Source organism: Marmota marmota, unplaced genomic scaffold (genome assembly GCF_001458135.2).
Source record: "Marmota marmota marmota unplaced genomic scaffold, marMar, whole genome shotgun sequence".
NCBI classification, from domain to species: Eukaryota; Metazoa; Chordata; class Mammalia; order Rodentia; family Sciuridae; genus Marmota; species Marmota marmota.
The window spans coordinates 1007307-1028341 of NW_026000241.1; the positions used below are offsets into that span (position 1 = coordinate 1007307).

A 21035-nucleotide genomic window follows, 5' to 3' on the forward strand; every position below is an offset into this window, starting at 1 on the left:
CCTCACTGTTGCTGAGGCTGGCTTTGAACTCGCCATCCTCCTGCCTCAGCCTCCCGAGCCACTGGGATTACAGGTGTGCACCACCATGCCCAGCTAATTCACAAATTTTTTTTTAAAATATTTATTTTTTAGTTGTAGTTGGACACAGTACCTGTATTTTATTTATTTATATGTGGTGCTGAGGATCGAATTCAGGGCTTCGCACGTGCTAGGTGAATACTTTACCGCTAAACCACAACCCCAGCCCTAAATCACAAATTTTAAGTGCACACCTTGATGTTTTTATATAACTGCGTGGAACCTCTGGATCACTGAATAGATCAAGATTTAAGATGTTTTCATCAAACCAGAAAGTTCCCTTATTCCCCTTACAGCCAGTCCCCCTAAAGGAAACCCTCTAGTGCTCTGATTCCTATCACCAGAGACTTGTTTTGCCAGTTGAAGTTCAAATCCGCCCTATGACTCAGCTGCAGAAACAAGGGCATATGTCTTCAAAAGATGTGTATAGGAATATCCAGAGCAGCTCTCTTTGTTACAGCCCCAGACTGGGAAGACCCCAGTCATCTCTGTCAGCTGATGAAAGGATGAACACACCGTGCTTCATCCATGTAACGGGACACGGTTTGGCAATGAGAAGGGATGAATTTCTGTCTCGCTGGATATGACAGAGGCACTGCACCGATGTTGGTGACTGTCCTTACACACTGTCCTAGCCATTGAGCATTCCTCTTCTGTGATTAGAAAACAGTCAACAGGGGCTGGGGTGGTGGCTTAGCGGTAGAGCACTCGCCTGGCACGTGCGAGGCACTGTGTTTGATTCTCAGCACCACATATAAATAAATAAAATAAAGATCCATTGACAAAAAACCAGTCATCAAAGGGGGTGTAGTGGAATTGGGGACTCTTGCGAAGGTGGCACACTGTCATTGCTTCTACTAGTTACTGTGTTAGCACCCATGGTTTCTGAGATGCCACCTATATACAGGGTGCCTCCCATTCCTGTCTCTTGTGTCCTGCATTTGAGTCTTTGTGAGGCCCCAGGAAGGCCTGGGCCAGGGCTACATGTGATAGCCTCCAGGTTGAGTCTCCTCAGCAGACCTACGGTGTCCTCTGAAGAGTCTAATGTCCCTGTGTCCACTGTGAAGGGGAGACCGGGCCCTATCTGGATGCAGTGGTGAAGAGCTAGTGTTGAGTTCTGATGACCCACAGTGGTTCCTGGCTCTTTCTGTCACACTGCCCCTCCACACCAGGGCTGCATGTGTCTTGACCCTCATTCCACCTTCTCAGAGAGTCCTGTTTGACCAGCCCAGCCCCCAGCCCTAGAGTCACCCCTGAGCAGAGGACCTTGGCTGAGGTATAGGATCTGGCTCAGTCTCCTCACTGGCCAAATGAGGGACTACCGGGAGTAGAGGACTACTCAGTGTGTCGCATGAAGTGGGGCATGCAGTGTAGAGTGCTCAGGGCAGGGCAGGCAGGGTCTTTGGGCTCTGTCATCCTCTGGAGTATGACACCATAACCCCTAGTACCCAGGGTATGTAGAGCTGACTTTGCGCCGTAAGGCTGCAGGGGATGAGGTACAGAGCTGGCATGTTTCCTTGGGGTATTTTCTTCTTACAACGGGTGTTTAAAAAGCTGACATTTGGGCTGAGTATGGTGGTGTGTTGCCGGCAAACCAGAAAGCTGAGGCAGGAGAATTACAAATTTGAGGTCAGCCTGCACAATTTGGTGAGACCCTATCTCAAAATAAAACTAAAAGGCTGGGGCTGTAGCTCAGTGGAAGAGCACTTGCCTAACCCATGTGAGGCGCTGGGTTCCATCCTCAGGACCACGTAAAAATAAATATATAAAATGTATTGTGTGCATCTACAACTAAAGAAAAAATTTAAAAAATAAAAAAGTAAATAAAACTTAAGGGGCTAAGGGTATAGTCCAGTGACAGAGCACTTGCCTAGCACGTGAGACTCTGGCTTCAATCTCTAGTGCCACAAAACCAAAAAAGTCCCCCACAACATGACATCTGTTATCATCAAACCCCACCAGTGGTGAGCAGCTTCTTCATTGTTACTCCCACGCCCCCCCTTCAACATCACCCCTGCTGAGTCTGTCAACTGGACGAATATTCTGGAACTTCAGTGCCTGGTTCTGCTGCTAGTTAACTGTGTCTTCATGGGTGCTTCCAGAACTCTGATGCCTGTGGAGATCCCCATAAGGATGCAGGTCATGTGGTCACTGCCATATTCCTGCATCCAGGAAAAAGAGGTGCTGCATAGCATGCTGGGATGGCCACAGGCTGACAGATTCACAGCTCACCATGCACCTTGCTTGGCAAGTGTACCTCTCCACTCACCTTCTGTACACTGGTTTAGGATTCTGACCTCTGTCTAGGCTTGAGAACCAGCACTCTCCTTTGGAACCCTCCAGGATCCCAATCTAGGGCTTTCCAACCTGAGGAGGGCACCTCCTTGCTGGGGAGGGCATAGTACTAATGGCATTTGGTCTACATCTGGTTGAGAACTGGGATCTGGTGTCTGTCTTGCCATGTGTGGGATGTACAAGCCCAGCACTGATTATCCTGTGTCCTGTATGAATTTTGGACAGTCTTCTAGGTATAAATCTTGTTTAAAATTCCCTGTGCCTAGCTGGGCGCAGTGGCACACACCTGTAATCTCAGTGGCTCAGGAGGCTGAGGCAGGAGGATCTTGAGTTCAAAGCCAGCATCAGCAATGGGCAAGGCACTAAGCAACTCAGTGAAAGCCTCTCTCTAAATAAAATGCAAAATGGGGCTGGGGATGTGGTTCAGTGGTTGAGTGCCCCAGAATTCAATCCCTGATACAAAAAGAAAAAAAAAATTCCCTGCACCTAAAACCTTTTTCATGTAAAATAAGAGGCTTTCACACTGCTTTAATGTCCTCTAAACGTGTGAGTCCTTCCTAAGGGACCACTTGGGCATTCTCGCTTTCCTTTTTTAATTTTTATTTAAAAAAAAAATTTTTGGTACCAGGGATTGAATTTAGGGGCATTTAATTACTGAGCCACATCCCCGGCTGCCCCTTTTTTTTGTATTTAATTTAGAGACAGAGTCTCACTGAGTTGCTTGGTGTCTCACTAAGTTGCTGAGGCTGGCTTTGAACTCGCAATCCTCCTTCCTCAGCCTCCCAAGCTGCTAGGATTACAGGCATGCACCACTACGCCCAGCTCACTTTCCATTCTTTTAATTTTATTTTGAGGCAGGGCTTTGCTAAGTTACCCAGGCTAGCCTCTAACTTGCAATCCTCCTGCCTTAGCCTCTCAAGTCACTGGGATTACAGACATGCATCATTAAACCTGGCTTAGATTTAATATTTTGGACATGCAATGTAATTTGCTGTCAACTACTTTTATTTTGCCTTTTTATCGTACTTGTGGCACTGTAGTAACTTAAAATAGGTAGAAAATATACTGGGGGAGGTTGTCCAATTACTTTCTAAGGAGAGGGCCCTCTGGGAATGCTGGTGTTGGGACATAGCCTGCCAGAGGGAAAGAGGTCTATCCTCATGGCCTTTGGTCCCTCCTCTACCCCTTTGACCTCAGGACCCTCTAAGATCAGAGTGTTCTCCAGAGATTGGTATCTTTGCCAAAGTTTGCAAAAGCGAGTTGCTCCACTGGTTGCAGTCACACTTCCTGCCCCTTCAGCCTGACATGTGAGTCATTTCTGTTCCTTTGTTCTCTCACAGAGACTTCCTTCCCCGTGGATCAGGAATCGTCACCCGGAGGCCTCTTATTCTGCAGCTCATCTTCTCAAAAACAGGTATACTATGGTGCCCAGGAAGAGCTGGGGCTTAGGGTGGAATCCTGGGTTCTGGGCTGTCATTTGGGTTTGAATTCACATATCCCACATGTAGGGAAGTTGAAAAACAGTTCAGTGAATACCCACACCCCCAGAGTCCTCAACTGCGACCAGGTCCCTGGGTGTCAGAGATCCTTTCTAACATGTTTGTGCTGAATCCTTTCAAAATCATGAGCGCACTTCAACCTGAAATGCCTCAGCACAATTCTGTGCAATGAGGACACTTTCCTGTGTCATCACAGAACCAGGCCCAAGAGAAGGAATCATCGCTGCCTGTTGTCTGAGGCGCAGTGCATACTCACAAATTGCCAATAAGCCCCAAATATCTTCTATAGCTGGTTTTACAGTCAGGGAAACTGAGGCTCAGCCAGTTTACCTGCCTTTCTAGTGAGTGGCAGATCTGGGATTCTCACCTGGGCATATCAAAATCCCACCTGGGACCCGGCTCCTGGCTGGACCTTCTCACCTTTCTCCCTTGACTCTGCTTTGCCCAGCATGGGGTGTGTAGCTCCAATGGGAGGTGGCAGGGGATTGGCCCAGCTCTTCCTCTTTCTGAGCTGCACCCTGGGGTATAGGTCACAGGTGGGCCAGTGGACTGCTACTTCTGGATCGGGCACCCAGACAGCTGTGCTAGTCCAGTGCAGTGGCAGAGCTGCTGGTTTCAGATGTTAGCCTTGAACCAAGTCCCTAGGAGGTTTGTCCTACACTGGGTCTCTGTTTCCCATTCAACAAGTTGGGGTGCGGGGGTGAAGATAAGCATTTTTCATGTGTTTCCAGGGTATGTTTCTGCCGTTACAGCTGCTGCTGCTGCTGGCTCCTAGTGGCACTGGAAAGCCTGCACTGGTGGATGGGGACTAGGAGCTGGGACTGTCCAGGTTCCCATCCTGGTTCCTGGGGTGGGCCCCCTATTCAGGATCTTGTCTGTCTTTACCTAATGCTGGCACACACCAGACCTTGCCGCGCGCTGCTACCCTGATGGCTGTGGTTTTGTGCTTGTTGCCGGTGTGTCTTAGGGTGGCATTAGAAAGCAGGTCAGCTTCCTGCATTGAAAGTCACTGCCAGTCTTCATGGCAGGTTGAGGGGTGGCTCCCTTATCACTGAGTCCATCACCCACCAGTGGGATTTGGATATACTCGGGGGTAGAGGCCCAGGGAGAACATTCTAGGAGGGGCAGCGGCACATGCAAAGCTGGGGTGGGAGGCTGTGAGGTGAGGGTGGGGTCCAGGAGGCAGGTGGGACATGACCAAGAAGGCATGGTAAGGGATTCAGGCAGCCAGAGCTAGGGTGGCAGTGGGATGGAAAGAGAATGGCTCATTCCTCTGGGGGAGGGAGGGACAGCATGGCACCAGGTGAGTGGTGATGGAGCCAGCCCAGGCAGTGCTGTGGTGGTGAAGGGCAGCCTGGAGGGGCCTCCAGGCCAGGCACCAGATGTAAGAGGAGCCTGGGCTTGGGGAGACAGGATACTAATAGTAGGAGGGAGGAGATGAGCACCCTGTGGGATTCTGTGGGGTGCTGAGGGGGCTACGCAGGGCTGTGTTGCTCCTAGAGGTGAAGTTCTGGGGGCTGAGCTCCAGAGCCAAGCTGTTCACATGCTTACTAGCCAAAAACTTGAGCAGGCAGCTTTCCTTTCTATACTGCAGTTCCCTCAACTATAAGTGGGTGACAGTGTGCCTCCCTCATGTCCTTACTTGGCCGTGGCCTATCTGTGTCTTCCTGTGGGGTCCAAAATGCAAAGACATGGCCCCTGAAGCTGGGTCTGGGTCCTTCTGTGTGACTCCTGAAACTCCCAAGGTTGCAGGTTTCTTGTTCAGTCTGGTCTCAGTGAACCATTACTTTTAACCAGTGAAGTTTAAAAATTACCCAAGACCGCAGCCAGCAGGATTTTAGTGGTCCATGGGTGAACCTGCCTTCACTGGGAATTACCCTTGAGCCTCGTAAACTCTGAGTGCTAGGGACTCTTCTGTGTGGAATGTGGGTGACATGGCCTGCTGAGCTCCCTGCCCCCGGTCTTGACTTTGACTTTGGTCTGTCCTCACAGAAGTCAGAGAAGAGATGTTAGGATTTGACTCCCAGGCTTCCCATTGGCCTCAGAATAAAATCCAGCCTCCTCCTCAAGGCTTTGTGGCTTTGACCTGTTCCTTCTGGTCTAACAGCCCCTCCTGGTCTGTGGCTGCCCTACAGTCTCCCTCCTGACCTCAGGCTCATTTGTTCTCCACCTCTAGGCCTTTGTGCTCACTGTGCTCTCTGCCTGGAGTACCCTGCCTAGATTTTCCCCTCTGCTAGGTGACCCTCACCCCTCCTCCATCCTGGCTACTTGCTGCCTTAGTCCCCACGGCTTGCATCCCGTGGCACCATCCTGTTCTTGTGTGTTTGCCTTGGTTTCTCCCTACTGCGGTGTCAGTGCCCCAGGCCTTCATGCTGATCCACTTAGTTTCCTACTCTTCCCTTGTGCCCAACACAGGGCCCAGGCCAGCACCAGGCATGGGCTGTGTCTTGGGTGCTGTGAGGACCTCTGTGTGCCCCTTCTCTTCCAGTGGAAAGTGGGCTAAACTAGGCATGGTGACACATGTAGCTCCAGCTACTAGGTAGGCTGAGCACAGGAGTTCAAGACCCCATCTCAAAAAAAAAAAAAAAAAAAATAGCTGCAGGTGTCAGCCACTCTTTATCTAGCACTTTCTTCCTGGGCCATGCACTCCCCCACTCCCCCAGCATTTTAACACTTTTCCTGGCCATGGTAAACCTGCCTGCCCATCTGTCTATCCTTCCTTCCTTCCCTTCCTTCCCTTCCCCTTCCCCTTCCTTCCTTCCTTCCTTCCTCCCTTCCTTCCTTCTCTTCATCCTTTTTTTCCTTAGGAACTGAACCTACGGGTGCCCTACCACTGAGCTATAGCCCCAACCCTTTTTATTTTTTCTTTTGAGACAGGATCTTGCTAAGTGTCCTTCTGCTTTGGCCTTCTGAATTTCTGGGATTACAGGTGTATGCCACTGTGCCTGGGCTTAAGTGTGACACTGTCCTTAAGTGTGACAGTTTCCATCAGTGTGAGTCAGGTTGAAGACTGAGTCCTGGGTGGGTCCCCAACAAGAGACTAAGTATGCTGGTCTCTGGGTGCTCTTTTCTCTAAGAGGAAATGGCCTGGAGCTAGCATGGCTAGCTGGGGACTGTTGGGATGCCAGCTTACATTTGTAGTGTGTCCTCTATTGGGAGATCTTGCCCACTTATCTCAAAGGGAGTTAAAGGGCCAAGTGGGATTGGAAGTGCTGTGTGCTGTACCCTGTCTTGGGTGGCTAAAGCCTCTGGAAAGTTCTGCATAAACGGATCCTGTTTGACTGTAGGGTACACAGGGTCTCCCAAGTGTGTCTGAGCCCCGAGTCACTCATGCCCAAGCATGCCTATCACAATGCCAGATCGAAGGAAGGCAGATCTTGTCTTTCTTCTGTCAGGAACCAGCCTGGTGGTTTTGTTCTTTGCTTGGCTGGGAGTGGGGGAGGATGGCAAGCTCCCCTCTGTGCAGAGACCCTCTGTGCAACATGCTCAGACCACGGGACAGTCTGTTGAGTTCCCCTAAGACTGACACCTAAAAAAAAAGCTGCCAGCGGGCTTCCTGTGCACCCACACCCAGATTTGATTACATTCTCATAGCACTAGTAATAGCTTTGGATTTTGTGCTGGCTTTTGCATTGTAGGGAAACTGAGGCACTGAATGAAGGACCGAAAGCCTGGGCTGGGTGTGGCTAGGCTATGGAGCTTCATAGTGCCAAAGCACTTCCACCTCACACTTTTTTTCCAAGTCCTATTGGGGTACCTGAGGACCCCACTTAATGTAGATTTCTCAGCAGAACTTTGACCTTTGTGACTTCAAGGAAATACTACTGGACATGTGTCCAGGTGTGTCTTTAGGATAGGGAGGCCATCCTCTGATTACCTGTGGCCTTCTTTTAGATCCTTTAAAACAAGAGAGCTCCAGTGGAAATCCTTGTGGGACATTGATCTCAGTCAAAGGGCTACTTCCTTGTGTCCCAGGTGGAGATGGGCTGCTGCGAACAGTGGGAATCCATTGGGGGATCACAGTGGTGATATCCTCCTGGGCCAGAGCATCTGATGCTTTGTAATAGATTGGCTCATACATGTTTATTAAGCAGCTATTGCATAATCAGATGCTGGGGAGTGCAAAGCCCTTTGCTCTTTTTTTTTTTTTTTAAGAGAGAGAGAGAGAGAGAATTTTTTAATATTTATTTTAGTTTTCGGTGGACACAACATCTTTGTTTGTATGTGGTGCTGAGGATCGAACCCGGGCCGCACGCATGCCAGGCGAGCGCACTACCGCTTGAGCCACATCCCCAGCCCAAGCCCTTTGCTCTTGAATTCCAGCTTCTGTGGAGGTAGATAGGCCTGGAAGGAGAGCAGAACCTCACTCTAGAAGAAAATCACGAGGGCATCCACCAAGCTCACCATTTGGCCACTATCAGGAAGCCCAGCAGTGGATGAGGATGGCTGGTTTGGTAGCCCGGCTTCTGGGCCAGGGTCTTGTTTCTTCCTTCATTCCTGCTGTGTGCCAGGCCCTGGGCTGGGGCCTATGGAGCTAAGAGCCTTCTAGAGGTACCAGCCTGGCTGAGAGCACAGCAGGCAGAGGGGAGAATACACTGCTGCTAATAGGGTATGTGTCATTGTTGAAAGGCCACACCATTAGCCCAGGGGCCAGAGGAACTGGCTTTATCACCTGGAAGTACTGGGACCAGGGAATGAGTGAGGAGTGCAGTCCAGCAGCAGGGACTAGGATGGGCAGTGCTGGCAGTGGCTTATGGCTTGACCTTGGCAGCTGGGGACAAGTCAGTTTTAAGGCCTCTGAGTTCTTTCTTTCTATGTGTCTACCTGTCCATCCATCCCCCCATCCCCCTCCCATCCAGTACTCCCACCAAGGGCCTCACATATGCTAGACAAGTGCTTCACCACTGAGCTCCACCCAGCCCCTTTTTATTTTCATTTTGAGGCAGGGTCTTGCTAAGTTGCCCAGACTGGTCTCAAACTTGTAATCCTCCTTTCTCAGCCTCTCAAATAGCTAGGATTACAACTGTGTACCACTGCACCCAGTGCCTCTGACATATTATTTGAGTCAGTGGGTCGTTAACTAAATCATTGCCAGCATTTGACCACATTCAGAAAGGGGGACATTTGTATTAGGACCTGCAAGAGGAGATGGGATGCTATTTGACTTCTGAGACTCATTTGCCTTTGTGTGTGTGTGTGTGTGTGTGTGTGTGTGTCACTGGGGATTGAACCCAGGGCCTTGTGCATGAGAGGCAAGCAATCTACCAACTGAGCTATATCCCCAGCCCTCACTTCCCTCTTTTGACTCCCTCTTGTTTAGGTCAGGGAAATGCAGAGCCCTTGGCCCTCATCACTGTTCCTGCCATATTGTGCCATGGGGTTCTTTGCCCACTCACATGGCAGCAGTGGTGGCTGTTCCTTTTTGTATACAGGTGTTAATTCCTCAAGACTTCATAGAAGCCCTATTGTAATGCCCAGTTTACAAATCAGGAGACAGGCCTTGGGGGGGGGGGCTCTACTGCATACTAAGCTAATAACTTCATTGCATACTGGTTTCTGAGGTGCCACAGCTGGTGGGCCACATAAACAGAATGCAGAATGACGGAGTTCAGATAGGGAAGGAGGCCAAGCTGCAGGATTCAGGGAAGTCTGCCTGGAAGAAACGACGGGCAGGGAGGACCTGGAGGAGGAGGAAGTGAGGCCAGGCTTTCCAGACACCGCGCCTGGCAGGGGAGAGGACCTAAGTCCTGGTTTTCAGCCTCTCTTGTGTCCCATATCCCTTGCACTCCTTAAAGGAGAGTGGCCTCTCTCGGGGGCCAAGCCAGGGCTTGAAACTGGAAGAGAACTGAGGTTCTGTGGGGGTTGGGGGATATTACATTTTTAGTGGCTGCTACAGGAAGAGTAGCCAAGTGTTTCCTCTTATCCCTGTGGAGGGCCAGAGTGTGACTGTCCTTGGGAACTGGGTCAGCTGATAGCCTGGGTGGGGTGGGGGAAGGGATCCTGAATCCTCTAGCTGGCATCCTTATTGCCCTGCTCCCGGGTGGCCAGTGCTTGTGCAAAACGTGAATATGAGGGCTGGGGATGTGGCTCAAGCGGTAGCGCGCTCGCCTGGCATGCGTGCGGCCCGGGTTCGATCCTCAGCACCACATACAAACAAAGATGTTGTGTCCGCCAATAACTAAAAAATAAATATTAAAAAAAAAACAACAAAAAAACGTGAATATGAGTCCACTGAGGCCCACTGACCCTGCAGCAGAAGCTGGGAAGTAAGATCCTTCCAGAGGCTTCATAGAGGCCCTCTGGCGTAAGAGTCATGAACCCCACTAGGCTGTCTGGGTTCCAAGTCCTGTCTCCACCACTGAGCTTTGTCCAAAGTCATTTCACTAATCTGGGCCTCAGCTTTCCAATCTTTGAAATGGGGGTCATGGAGATGCCTATCTGCTGTGAGACTCAGAGAGAGTATGGGACCACAGACAGGACCTGATCGGAGTGAACGAGGGTTGGAGGTTGGCACAGTCAGTTAGGTTTTAGTGATGGAAAAGCACTCTCTTCTTTTGGCCGCCTTATGCCTCTGGATAGTGGCACTCCAATAGTGCAGGCTTTCTGCAGCTCTGGGCTCCCTCTTGAGGCAGCTGCTTTTTTTTCTTTCTTTCTTTTTTTTTTTTGTAGTTGTAAATGAACAGAATACCCTTATTTTACTTGTTTATTATATATTTTTTAATGTGGTGCTGAGGATAGAACCCAGTGCCTCACACATGCTACGCAAGTGCTCAGCCCCGGAGCCCCAGCTCCAGCCCGAGGCAGCTTCTTGATGGCAATGCTATTCATGCAGCCAGGTCTCCTCCTGGTGGACGTCTTGGATGTTTCCAGTTGTTAACTCAGAAATGCCATGCCAGTGCACATCTTTGCATTTCTTCCCTGGGCCGGTTCTCCAGCCCAGTGGCCCGTGTGACTTGCTTCCTTTGACTTTTCAGCATCACTGCAGGAGCTATGATCTCTGAACTTGATGGTCCCTACTTCCCAGAATTTTACTGTGAAAATTCAGATATTTGAAAAAGTGCAAAAATTGTATAACGAACACCTTTGTGTTCAGCATCTACATTCTACCATGAATGTGTTCGTTATTTTTAATTATTTCATGCGGTACTGGGGATTGAACCCAGGGGTGCTCTACCACTGAGCCACCTTCCCAACCCTTTTTATTTTTATTTTTATTATTTTGGCACTGGGGACACTTTACCACTCAGCTACATCCCCAGTCCACTTTTATTTTTTATTTGGAGGTAGGGTCTCCTTAAGTTGTCAAGGTTAGACTTGAACTTAGAATCCTGCCTCAGCCTCCCAAGTTGCTGGTATTACCCGTGTATGCCATCACAACTGACTGAACAGTTTTTCTGTTTGCCTGTCCCATCTCTGTGCTTTAGGACTGGATTCCCTCGTTCAGGACCCACACTGCCACATTAATCACTTATGTGTTCCTCTTGTTCTCATTCCCAATGTGGCTTTCAGACACCCCGAGCTCCTACATCTGCTTGAGATCCTGCCCAGGAAGCAATTCTTTTGAGTCATTTATATCCAGGTGGGGTTCCCCTTGAACATATAGGAGGGGAAGGAGGGACATCAAGATGGCTTTGGCAAGGCCAGCAGGGATACTCTGGTTCCCTTGGGGAAGGACAAAATACTATGGGAGCTGGGTGGCGTATGCTTGTAATCTCAGCGACTTAGGAGGCTAAGGCTAGAGGATGGCAAGTTCAAGGCCAGCCTAGGCAACTTAATGAGACCCTGCCTCGAAATAAAAAATAAAATGGGCTGGGGATATAGCTTTGGATAAAAGCACTCCTGAGTTCAATCCCCTGCCCCTCCAAAAAATGCTATGTGAGAACATCTATTACATACTGAGTCTGCCAGTACAATTTGAACATCCCTGATTGAAAAATACAGGACCTGAAATGCTTCAAAATAAGTACTTTCTGAGTGCCGACATGACACCCAAATGTTGAATTTTTACATCTGACCTCATGTATGGTTGCAGTCAGTACAGGGGGACACTTAAAATATTGTGTAAAATCACCTTTAGGGATGCGTCTTGGGTGTATAAGAAACAAATGAGTTTCACATTTAGACTTGGGTCCCATGCCTAAGATGGTTCACTATGTATGCATGAATATTCCAGAATCTGAAAAATCCCCAGATTTGAAACACGTCTAGCCTTGAGCATGTTGGATAAGAGATACTCCACCTATTATTTCTTGTGGAATCTCCAGGTCTGAAAAGGGGCTCTGTCTGGGCTGGGGATGTGGCTCAAGCGGTAGCGCACTCGCCTGGCATGCGTGCGGCCCGGGTTCGATCCTCAGCACCACATACAAACAAAGATGTTGTGTCCGCCGAAAACTAAAAAATAAATATTAAAATTCTCTCTCTCTCTCAAAAAAAATATTAAAAAAAAGAAAAAGAAAAGGGGCTCTGTCTATAGGAGCCCCCCCTCAGTACTGGTCATAAGAATGAATCTCTTGGTCTCAAAATTCCTAGAGTGATTGTAACTGTTTCTATTCTTCCCCTGCTTGAAAAAGCACTCGTTCCAAAAGTCTTTCTGTTCTCTACCCTTGACAAGATGGCTTTTCTTTCTCATATTGAGTATCTCTCTTCCTTTTTCAGAATATGCAGAGTTTTTGCACTGCAAGTCCAAAAAGTTTACTGACTTTGATGAAGTCCGGCAGGAGATCGAAGCAGAGACCGACAGGGTCACGGGGACCAACAAAGGCATCTCCCCAGTGCCCATCAACCTGCGCGTCTACTCGCCACATGGTAGGCAGCTCAGAATGAGACCCCCCCACACATGAGAGCAGAAGAATGCTGACTGTCCCCCAGTCATGGGGAGATCTACCTACTCACAAAGAATATGCTTCCTTTTTTCTTCATAAACTCACAGCTCTAAAAAAAAAACCCACATACCAGGAAGATTGCTGGGAGTATTGAGGCCTGGGGCAAAGTGTAGCTCTCTACTTTTAATCAGGGCATCATCCTTGCTGCCTCTCCTATTCCATAAGGTCCACCAGAAACCAGACTTATTTGCAGATGTCCTCATTTTAAAACTCTGAATTAGGGCTGGGGATGTGGCTCAAGCGGTAGCGCGCTCGCCTGGCATGCGTGCGGCCCGGGTTTGATCCTCAGCACCACATACAAACAAAGATGTTGTGTCCACCGATAACTAAAAAAAAAATAAATATTAAAAAAAAAACAAAAAAAAACAAAACTCTGAATTAAAACATCAGCCTGCTGCTATATGTTGCTGTTGGCCCAGAGGCCTGGATTGTGATAGCAAATGCCATTTGGGGACCATCTCAACATATTTTTCTTGAGATGGGTTCCTGGTGATAAATTGTAAAATGTACTTATTTTTTAATTATTAATGACTATATATGGCTCAGGAATTTAAAAATTACCTGAGAGGATGGGAATATTGCTCAGCAGTAGAGCACTTGCTTAGCATGTGCAAGGCCCTGGGTTCCATTCCCAGTACCAAAAAAAAAAACAAACCATCAAACAGTATGTGGCAAAAACCTACCTTGCTTTTCCACCAATGTTACAAATATATTTCATGTTCGTCAAATAACAATGCACATGCAGTTGTGAATATGTACATATATGTATCATGTATGTGCATATCATCAATTTTCCTGAAATCATAGCATACTATAGAAATCATTTGTGCCTCTTTTTTTTGTGTGTGAATACATCTCAGAGTGTGTTTCTTATGGTTCTTTGGTACTGGCTGAATGGGTGGACGAATGGGCTGGAATTTAGCCACTTATGAATTCCAGTTTGTAGCTGTAAACATCCTGATTTAAACATCTATATCACTGGAATGGAGTAGGTAGAGGGTAGAGTGGAATCCTAGGAAGGTTACTGGATAAAAAGTACAGTTGGGATTGGGTGTGGCTCAGTGATAGAGCCTGACTAGGATGCACAAGGCCCTGCGTTCCATCCCTAGCACCATGTTTTAAAAAGAGGGTATGGTCCAGTTGGAGTGTCTAGGAGTCATCCGAAGTCTGACCCCCTCCAGGAAATTAGGGATGTCACCTGGATCTTAGGGCTATATATGCTTTGCCTTTTGCAGGTTCTGACCACTTTTACCTCTGATTTCCTTTCCAGTGTTGAACTTAACCCTTATTGACCTCCCAGGCATCACCAAGGTGCCTGTGGGGGACCAGCCCCCAGACATTGAGTACCAGATCAAAGACATGATCCTGCAGTTCATCAGTCGGGAGAGCAGCCTCATCCTTGCTGTCACACCTGCCAACATGGACTTGGCCAACTCAGATGCTCTTAAGCTGGCCAAGGAAGTTGACCCTCAAGGTAACCAGGCAGCAGCTCCTTCATCCCGTCCCAGTATTGAGACTTGCCTAGAACCCGGGATTCTAAGTCCTAGCATTCTCTTAGCACATGGCCCTTTAGGAAAAGACCTGTGAAATTCTCAGCATTCCCTGACAGGACTTGTGATGGTGGTGGGTGTCTCCTGGGGGCCCACAGTGTGGCTGTTGGGTGTCCCTCCTTGAACGTGATTCTGCCTGCTTTGCCAGTGCAGGAGGGTAACCTAGGGGAGTGGGAACAGTACAACTATGTTAGTCTTCTTTCTGTTACTTCAACAAATACTGGAGGTAATCAATTTATGAAGAGAAAAGGTTTGTTTTTGCTCACAGTTTTGGAGGTTCCAGTTTGATTGGCCCCATTGCTTTGGGGTCTGCGGTAAGGCATCACATGACAGCACATTCATGGAGCAAAACCACTTACCTCATAGTCAGGGAGCAAAAACGAAAGAAAAAGGAAGGGACCAGCATCCCGTAATTTTCTTCAAGGGCATGCCCCTAAAACCTCCCTCTAGGTCTCCACCTCTCAGATTCCACCCGTTGTTGCCACTCTGGGGAGCAATCCTTTAACACATCGTCCTTTGGGGGCGCATTTAAAATTCAAACTCCAGGGGCTGGGGTGGTGGCTCTGTGGCAGAGCACTTGTCTAGCATGTGTGAGGCACCGTGTTCATCCTCAGCACCACATATCAATAAATAAAATAAAGATCCATTGGCAACTAAATAAATAAATAAAATAAAATTCAAACTCCAGCACCAGCCCTCAAGGGGCACAGATGCAATTCCAGATCCCACCTTTAGAAGTTACTATCTTCCCAAGGTTTGGTTTCACTCTGTCAAAACTGGAACATTAATCCCAACCCATAGAGTGGCTTTGAGGTCTATAGATAATCTCCATAAACTGCCTCGGCGCCAGGCAGGTAAAGTAAAAGTTACTGAAGGAACTTGGGGTCATAGTGGGTAGTGGAGACTGTGGTATTCCTGGCCAGTGGCTTGCAAAATCAAACTTTTCAAATGGCCACTGAGTGTTAGTTAAGCACCTGCAATGGGCCAGGCTCAGGAATGCAGGCTTGGGAATGGAGCAGGGAACAAATCATCAGGCTCCTGAGATACTTGATATTCCATTGAGAGTGTAGAATAATAACCAGGAACAAGCATGCGAGATCCTTGCAAGTAATGGCAAGTTTTGGGGAGAACATAGCTTGGAGAGTGGCCAGGGTTGAATGGTCAGGGACCTCTGTGGAGGTGAGATTTGACCAGAATGATAAAAAGATGAGAAGAGAAAAAAATCCAGAAAATTGGACAGTGGGTACTAATAGCTGGAGTGAGGAAGGGGGTAATTTGAGTCTGGGGTATTCAAGATGCAGCAAGGAGACCCTGTGTGGCTTAGGCAGAGTGAGCTAAAAGGTAAAAGGTGGAAGGAGACACTAGTTGAACAAGGCTTTGAGAGCTGCTGTAGGGGGCTGTGGTTTATTCTGAGAGTCTTGGAATTTTAACCACGTATGACACAAACGGAAATGCATTTTGTTTGATGCCCTCCGACTTCCAGGGTTCTGAGTAGTTTGGAGGAAGTTGGGTACCAGTAAGGAGCGGAGGGAGTTGTCAAGGCCAGGCAGGCTTGTAGCTCATGCTGCCTAGTCAAGGGTTAGGCCCATGGGTCAGTCAGTCTTGTATGTGACTGAAAGCTCTTCAAAATCCAGTGCTGGGGGTGTGGCTTGGTAGGAGAACATTTGCCTATCATGCCTGAGACCCTGGGTTTCATCCCTAGCACTGCAAAGTAAAGTTTTTTTAAAAAAATGTTCAGGGCTATCCACTGAGCACTTCTGTGCTGCTGACGAGGAGGCTGTGACTGCTACTCCCCTCCAGGGCACATGGGCACACTTTCTTGGGAGAGGCTGCCCCTGCCTCCCTGTCAACGCCAGTCTTGTCCTCTGCTGTCTTCACATGAAATGGGGTATGGTTATGAAAAAGGGTTAATCAGGTGGTGCAAAAATGGGCATCAGTACAGTTAAGTGCCATTTGTGAACCCGATGCTGGCCTTAACATTTTTTTCTGTCTTCGAAAGCATTCGTGATTATTACCCAAAAATAAAAGTCACCATGGAAAAATAGAGAACTCAGAAAGTGACAGCTCCCCTCCCCCTGCAGAGATACGGCTGGCTACATTTGGTAAATATCTTTCCAGAGTTGGTTTTACCCATAAACGTGCGTTTTTAAATTAGACTATTGGCCAGGTGCAGTGGTGTGCGCCTGCAATCCCAGCCACTCGGGAGGCAGAGGCAGGAGGATTGTGAGTTTGAGACCAGCCTGGGCAACAGAGTGAGGCCCTGTTTTGAAAGAAAGGAAGGAAGGGAGGGAATGAGGGAGGGAAGGAAACATGGCTTTCACCCCGTCAATGCCCAAGTTGGCACTTACCAGTGATTTCCCTGGGCTTCTATCTGTCCCCTGTGTGTGTCTCACACATGTGACACACGTAAGTGTGCACACACAGCTAGCACAGCCCTGAGCTCAAGCCCTGCATGGGCATTTGATGTGCAGGTGTGAAGCTATGCTATGAGGAGTTCCTTGAATTTGGCTGAGTAGGGGAGAGGAGGTATTTGATGGGGTGGGCCCCAGAGTGGCACTTTGCCATTCAGTTGAGAGGAAACCCTGGAAACAGTTGCTTCAGGTACAAGTGTGATGTTGGGACTTATATACAACTCAGAGCACAGCATTGAAACTGCATAGAAATTGACTGGGGATAACTCAAGTTGCCATGAGGTTCCCTGTAGACCCTGAAGCAGCAGGTTCTGTTGCTAATATGAGTGACGATGATGATGGTGGTGGTATTATATATTGACTGTTTGAATGTGCCAGGTTTATCCTGTGGATTACCCTCTGAGATCAGAACTTGTAACTGTCTTCATTTGATACTTGAGATACTGGGGTCCAGACAGTTAACATGGTTTGTTACCATATAACCTGACAGTGGCAGGGTGAATTGGACCCCAGGTGGCCCGGGGCCACCAGCCTGTGTTCCTTCCTCATGGTGCCTTCTGACCTCTGTGCTTTTTCAGGCCTGCGGACCATTGGTGTTATCACCAAACTCGACCTGATGGATGAAGGCACAGATGCCAGGGATGTCCTGGAGAACAAGCTGCTGCCACTGAGAAGAGGTGTGGCTGGGGACAGGGGCTGGGACCTCAGAGTGGGGAGTGTGGACTGGGGAAGCCATTGGGTGCTCCTGGGGCAGGGAGAATGGGCTGGGTTGTGTTTGTGTCTTTTTCTTCTGATTTTTATACTTTGATTTTTCAGTTACACAGTGAACACCTGCTCCTTTTTGGAACATTAGTAAACATGTATACAGAAAGAGGAAACTAATTTCACCCACAGCCCTACTTCCCCAGTCAGTAGTTAATACTTTGTGGCTATCTTTCCAAACAATTCTCTAAAGTTTGAAACTTTTTTTTTTTTTTTTTTTGGTGTTGGGAGTCCAGGGCATTGTGCATGCTGAAGCACATACTGTACTACTGAGCTACACCCCCAGCTCTTTGGGCTATTACTAATTTATTTTATTTTATTGTTTGTTTGTTTGTTTGCTTGCCTTGCCAGAAATAGAAGCAGGGCCCAGCATATGCTAGGAGCATTCTACCACTGAGCTTCATCCCCCCCATCTTATTAATTTTTAGAATTACTTTCTATTATGAACATACTACGTACAAAAAGTAGGGGAGTTTTAGTAGTCCTGTGGACCTGTTGCCCGGCTTCAGGGGGTGTCACACACAGTTAATTTTAAATCTCCTGAATGTCGTTGTCAACTATTGTTATTTTCTTCCTGGGGGATTTTTAAAGCAAGTCCTAGACATTATATCATTTTATACATAAATATGTGCATTTCTTTTCAAATAATACTTCTTCTCATCCCTTTTCTTTTTCTATACTGTTTATTTGAAGAAGAAACTAGATCACATCCCACATTTGGAATTTGACCAGTTGTCATTCCCTATCAGCTGGTAATTAGATCCAGATGGAAGCCTGATTATCTTCAGGTTCAAGTTCAGGGTTGGGTATTCTCTCACAGGAGTAGCCTCAGCATTTTGTTGTTGTTGTTGTTGTTTGTTTGTTTAGTTGTCAATGGACTTTATTTTATTTTTTTTTATGTGGTGCTGAGAATTGAACCCAGAGCAAGCGCTCTACCACTGAGCCACAACCCCAGCCCAGCCTCAGCATTTTAATACATATTTTTTTCAGTTTTAAGATTTTAAAAAAATATTTTTGGTTGTAGATAGACATAATACCTTTATTTTCTTTGTTTGTTTATATATTTATTTTTATGTGGTGCTGAGGATCAGACCCAGTGCCTCACACATGCTAGGTAAGAACTCTACCACTGAGCTACAATCCCAGCCTCAAGATTTTTTAAAGTAGCAGTGTTAGACTCACAGCCAAACTAAGGGGAAAGTACAAAGATTTTTTCCAAAGTTTCTATGTGCCCCTGCTATCAACATCCTGTGGCAAAGAGGTGCTTTCATTATAATTTGTGAACTTCCATTGACACATCATCACCCCAAATCCATAGTTTACATTAAGGTTTACTCTTGGTATTATAACTATTTTTATTTTCAAAAGATGAGAATAAAAAGACGAGTATCTTCACACAACATATGTTTATACTAACATCTGTCAGCCATTTTGTGAGAATATTGCGAAAATATAACATTTATAAAAACAATAAGCCAAAAAACGTGAGAATAGCAAACATTTATTGAGTATGTATATGTACCAGCCACTATTCTAAACTCAGTATGCGAGAAATCATTGAATCCTGATAGCAACTCAATCAGGTGGTTTATTCTGTTCTCATCCCCATTTTATAGAAGAAACTGAAGCACTGGAGGACTAAATCCCTTCACCCAGCTCCTAGAACTAGGGAGTAGCAAACATAGTTTTTGAGGCCCTAACCCTTCAGCACCATGCTACTGTGACCCTCTTTTACATTTCAAACATTTCACCATAACAGGTCAATAGTCTTTAATGTGACTTCAGGATGTCTTGGGGAATTCCTTACATAGGGCCCGAAGGCCATCACATTATCCCTACACTGAGGACACTGAGGCCACTTCCTGATTTTCACCATGGCACAATGTCTGGCTATTTGATTTTTTTTTTTTTTAATATTTTTTTAGTTGTCAATGGACCTTTATTTTATTTATTGGCTCGTGGTGCTGAGAATCTAACCCAGTGCCTCACACATGCTAGGCAAGCCCTCTGCCACTGAGCCACAACCCCAGCCCTGGCTATAAGAACATCCTTCTCTCTAGGATCTGCTCTCAGCTGTGGGCATATTCTGGTCTTCATCCCTGTTGGCATCACTTAGACCTTTTCTTTTGCTCCTGGGGTTCCTGCTTGGATGACTAGGATGGACCTGGGAAAATATTCACACTTCAATTGTCACCTTCTCCTAGCACTGCTGAGACACTGAGTAGTGACATGGCCCCAAATCAGAAGGGAACATGGTCAGAGGCCAAGTCTAAAAACCCACTTGGCTGTGAGGATCAGGGTTCTGAGAAGTGAGTCAGCTACCAGCCAGCGTTGAGGGAGGAAGTGCTAGGGCTGAAGAGGAAGCCAGCCCACACCCTTGACCAGCCACTCTGCCTTGAGCTCCCTTGAATGGTCTTGAGCCTCCCCCTTAGCCTCTGGGATCAGGGGTGTGCTCAGCATCTATGGGCATTAGCTGAGCTAAGAATCCAATGGCAGGGGCCTTGTGTACCTCATTCCTCACTAATGACCACATGACTCCTTCCTCTGTTGTCATGGAGGACAGCTGTCATGGGCCTGCTCCCATATTGTCTCGTGATCTCAGGCTCTCTCTTTCTCAGTTTCTTCCCTCTCCATGTGGCTTCAGAACTCCTCCCCCTGAGATCTGAGGGTGTTGTGCAGGAGGCCCTGAGTTTCATCCCCTAGCACCACAAAATAAAAGTCCTTCCCACTGGATCCTTATTCCTGGTTTACAAGACGTTTGCAACTCTAGTACCTTTAAAGGAACTGAAGTCCAAGCCAGATGACCTCTGTCTGCCCCACCCTGATATTTCCCTCTGTATTCTCTTACATGTGCAGTATGGAGTATGGCTTGACAGGGTTCTAGGTTCAGAGTTTGGTTCACCTACTATGACTTCATGTTGGCATGCCTCAGTTTCTCCATCTATAAAATGGACATAATGACAGCTTATGAAGAGGACAGGAGCCATCCTGTCTACACAAGTCTTAGCAACGTAAATGGCAGGCACTACTCCTCTCCCCAAGAGAAACATGTACAACCCCCACCACTGGTTTTCTCATATACCACATGGAGTATGAGTACAAGACATTTGTCACTTTGGACCTTTTGCCATTACCTTTCCAGTTTTAATTCTGTTGATAACAATTAATAGCAACAACTGTATCTGTGTCTGCTACTAGGTGATGTTCTTTTTGTTTTTGTTTTTGTGGTACTGAGAATTGAACCCAGGGGCGCTCACTTCTGCTGAGCTACATCCCTAGCCCTTTTTGTTTTTTTATTTTATTTTTGAGACAGGTCTTGCTAAGATGCTGAGGCTGGCCTCAAACTTGTGATCTTCCTGCCTCAGCCTCCCAAATAGCTAGGTAAAGTTCTTTATTTTTCATGACACCCATCTATATACCCTTAGTGCTGAGTGCCTCCTGCCTGGATTCAGGGAGTCCTGGCTGTTCTGGGTTTCTTTTTTTTTTTTTTCCTCTCTCTCTCTCCTTTCTCCCCTCCCCTCCCCTTCTCTCTCTCTCTCTCTCTCTCTCTCTCTCTCT

At 47.4% G+C, this 21035-nt stretch overlaps 1 protein-coding gene across 1 annotated transcript in view; it reads left to right on the forward strand.

Moving 5' to 3' along the window:
• Nucleotides 1–21035, forward strand: part of Dnm2 (dynamin 2) — an 89154-nt gene that overhangs the window by 31525 nt on the left and 36594 nt on the right. The window contains exons 2-5 of the mRNA XM_048795337.1: nucleotides 3714–3787; nucleotides 12528–12677; nucleotides 14025–14228; nucleotides 17294–17392. Coding sequence (XP_048651294.1) covers nucleotides 3714–3787; nucleotides 12528–12677; nucleotides 14025–14228; nucleotides 17294–17392 — 527 coding nt within the window. The remainder of the gene's footprint in view (nucleotides 1–3713; nucleotides 3788–12527; nucleotides 12678–14024; nucleotides 14229–17293; nucleotides 17393–21035) is intronic.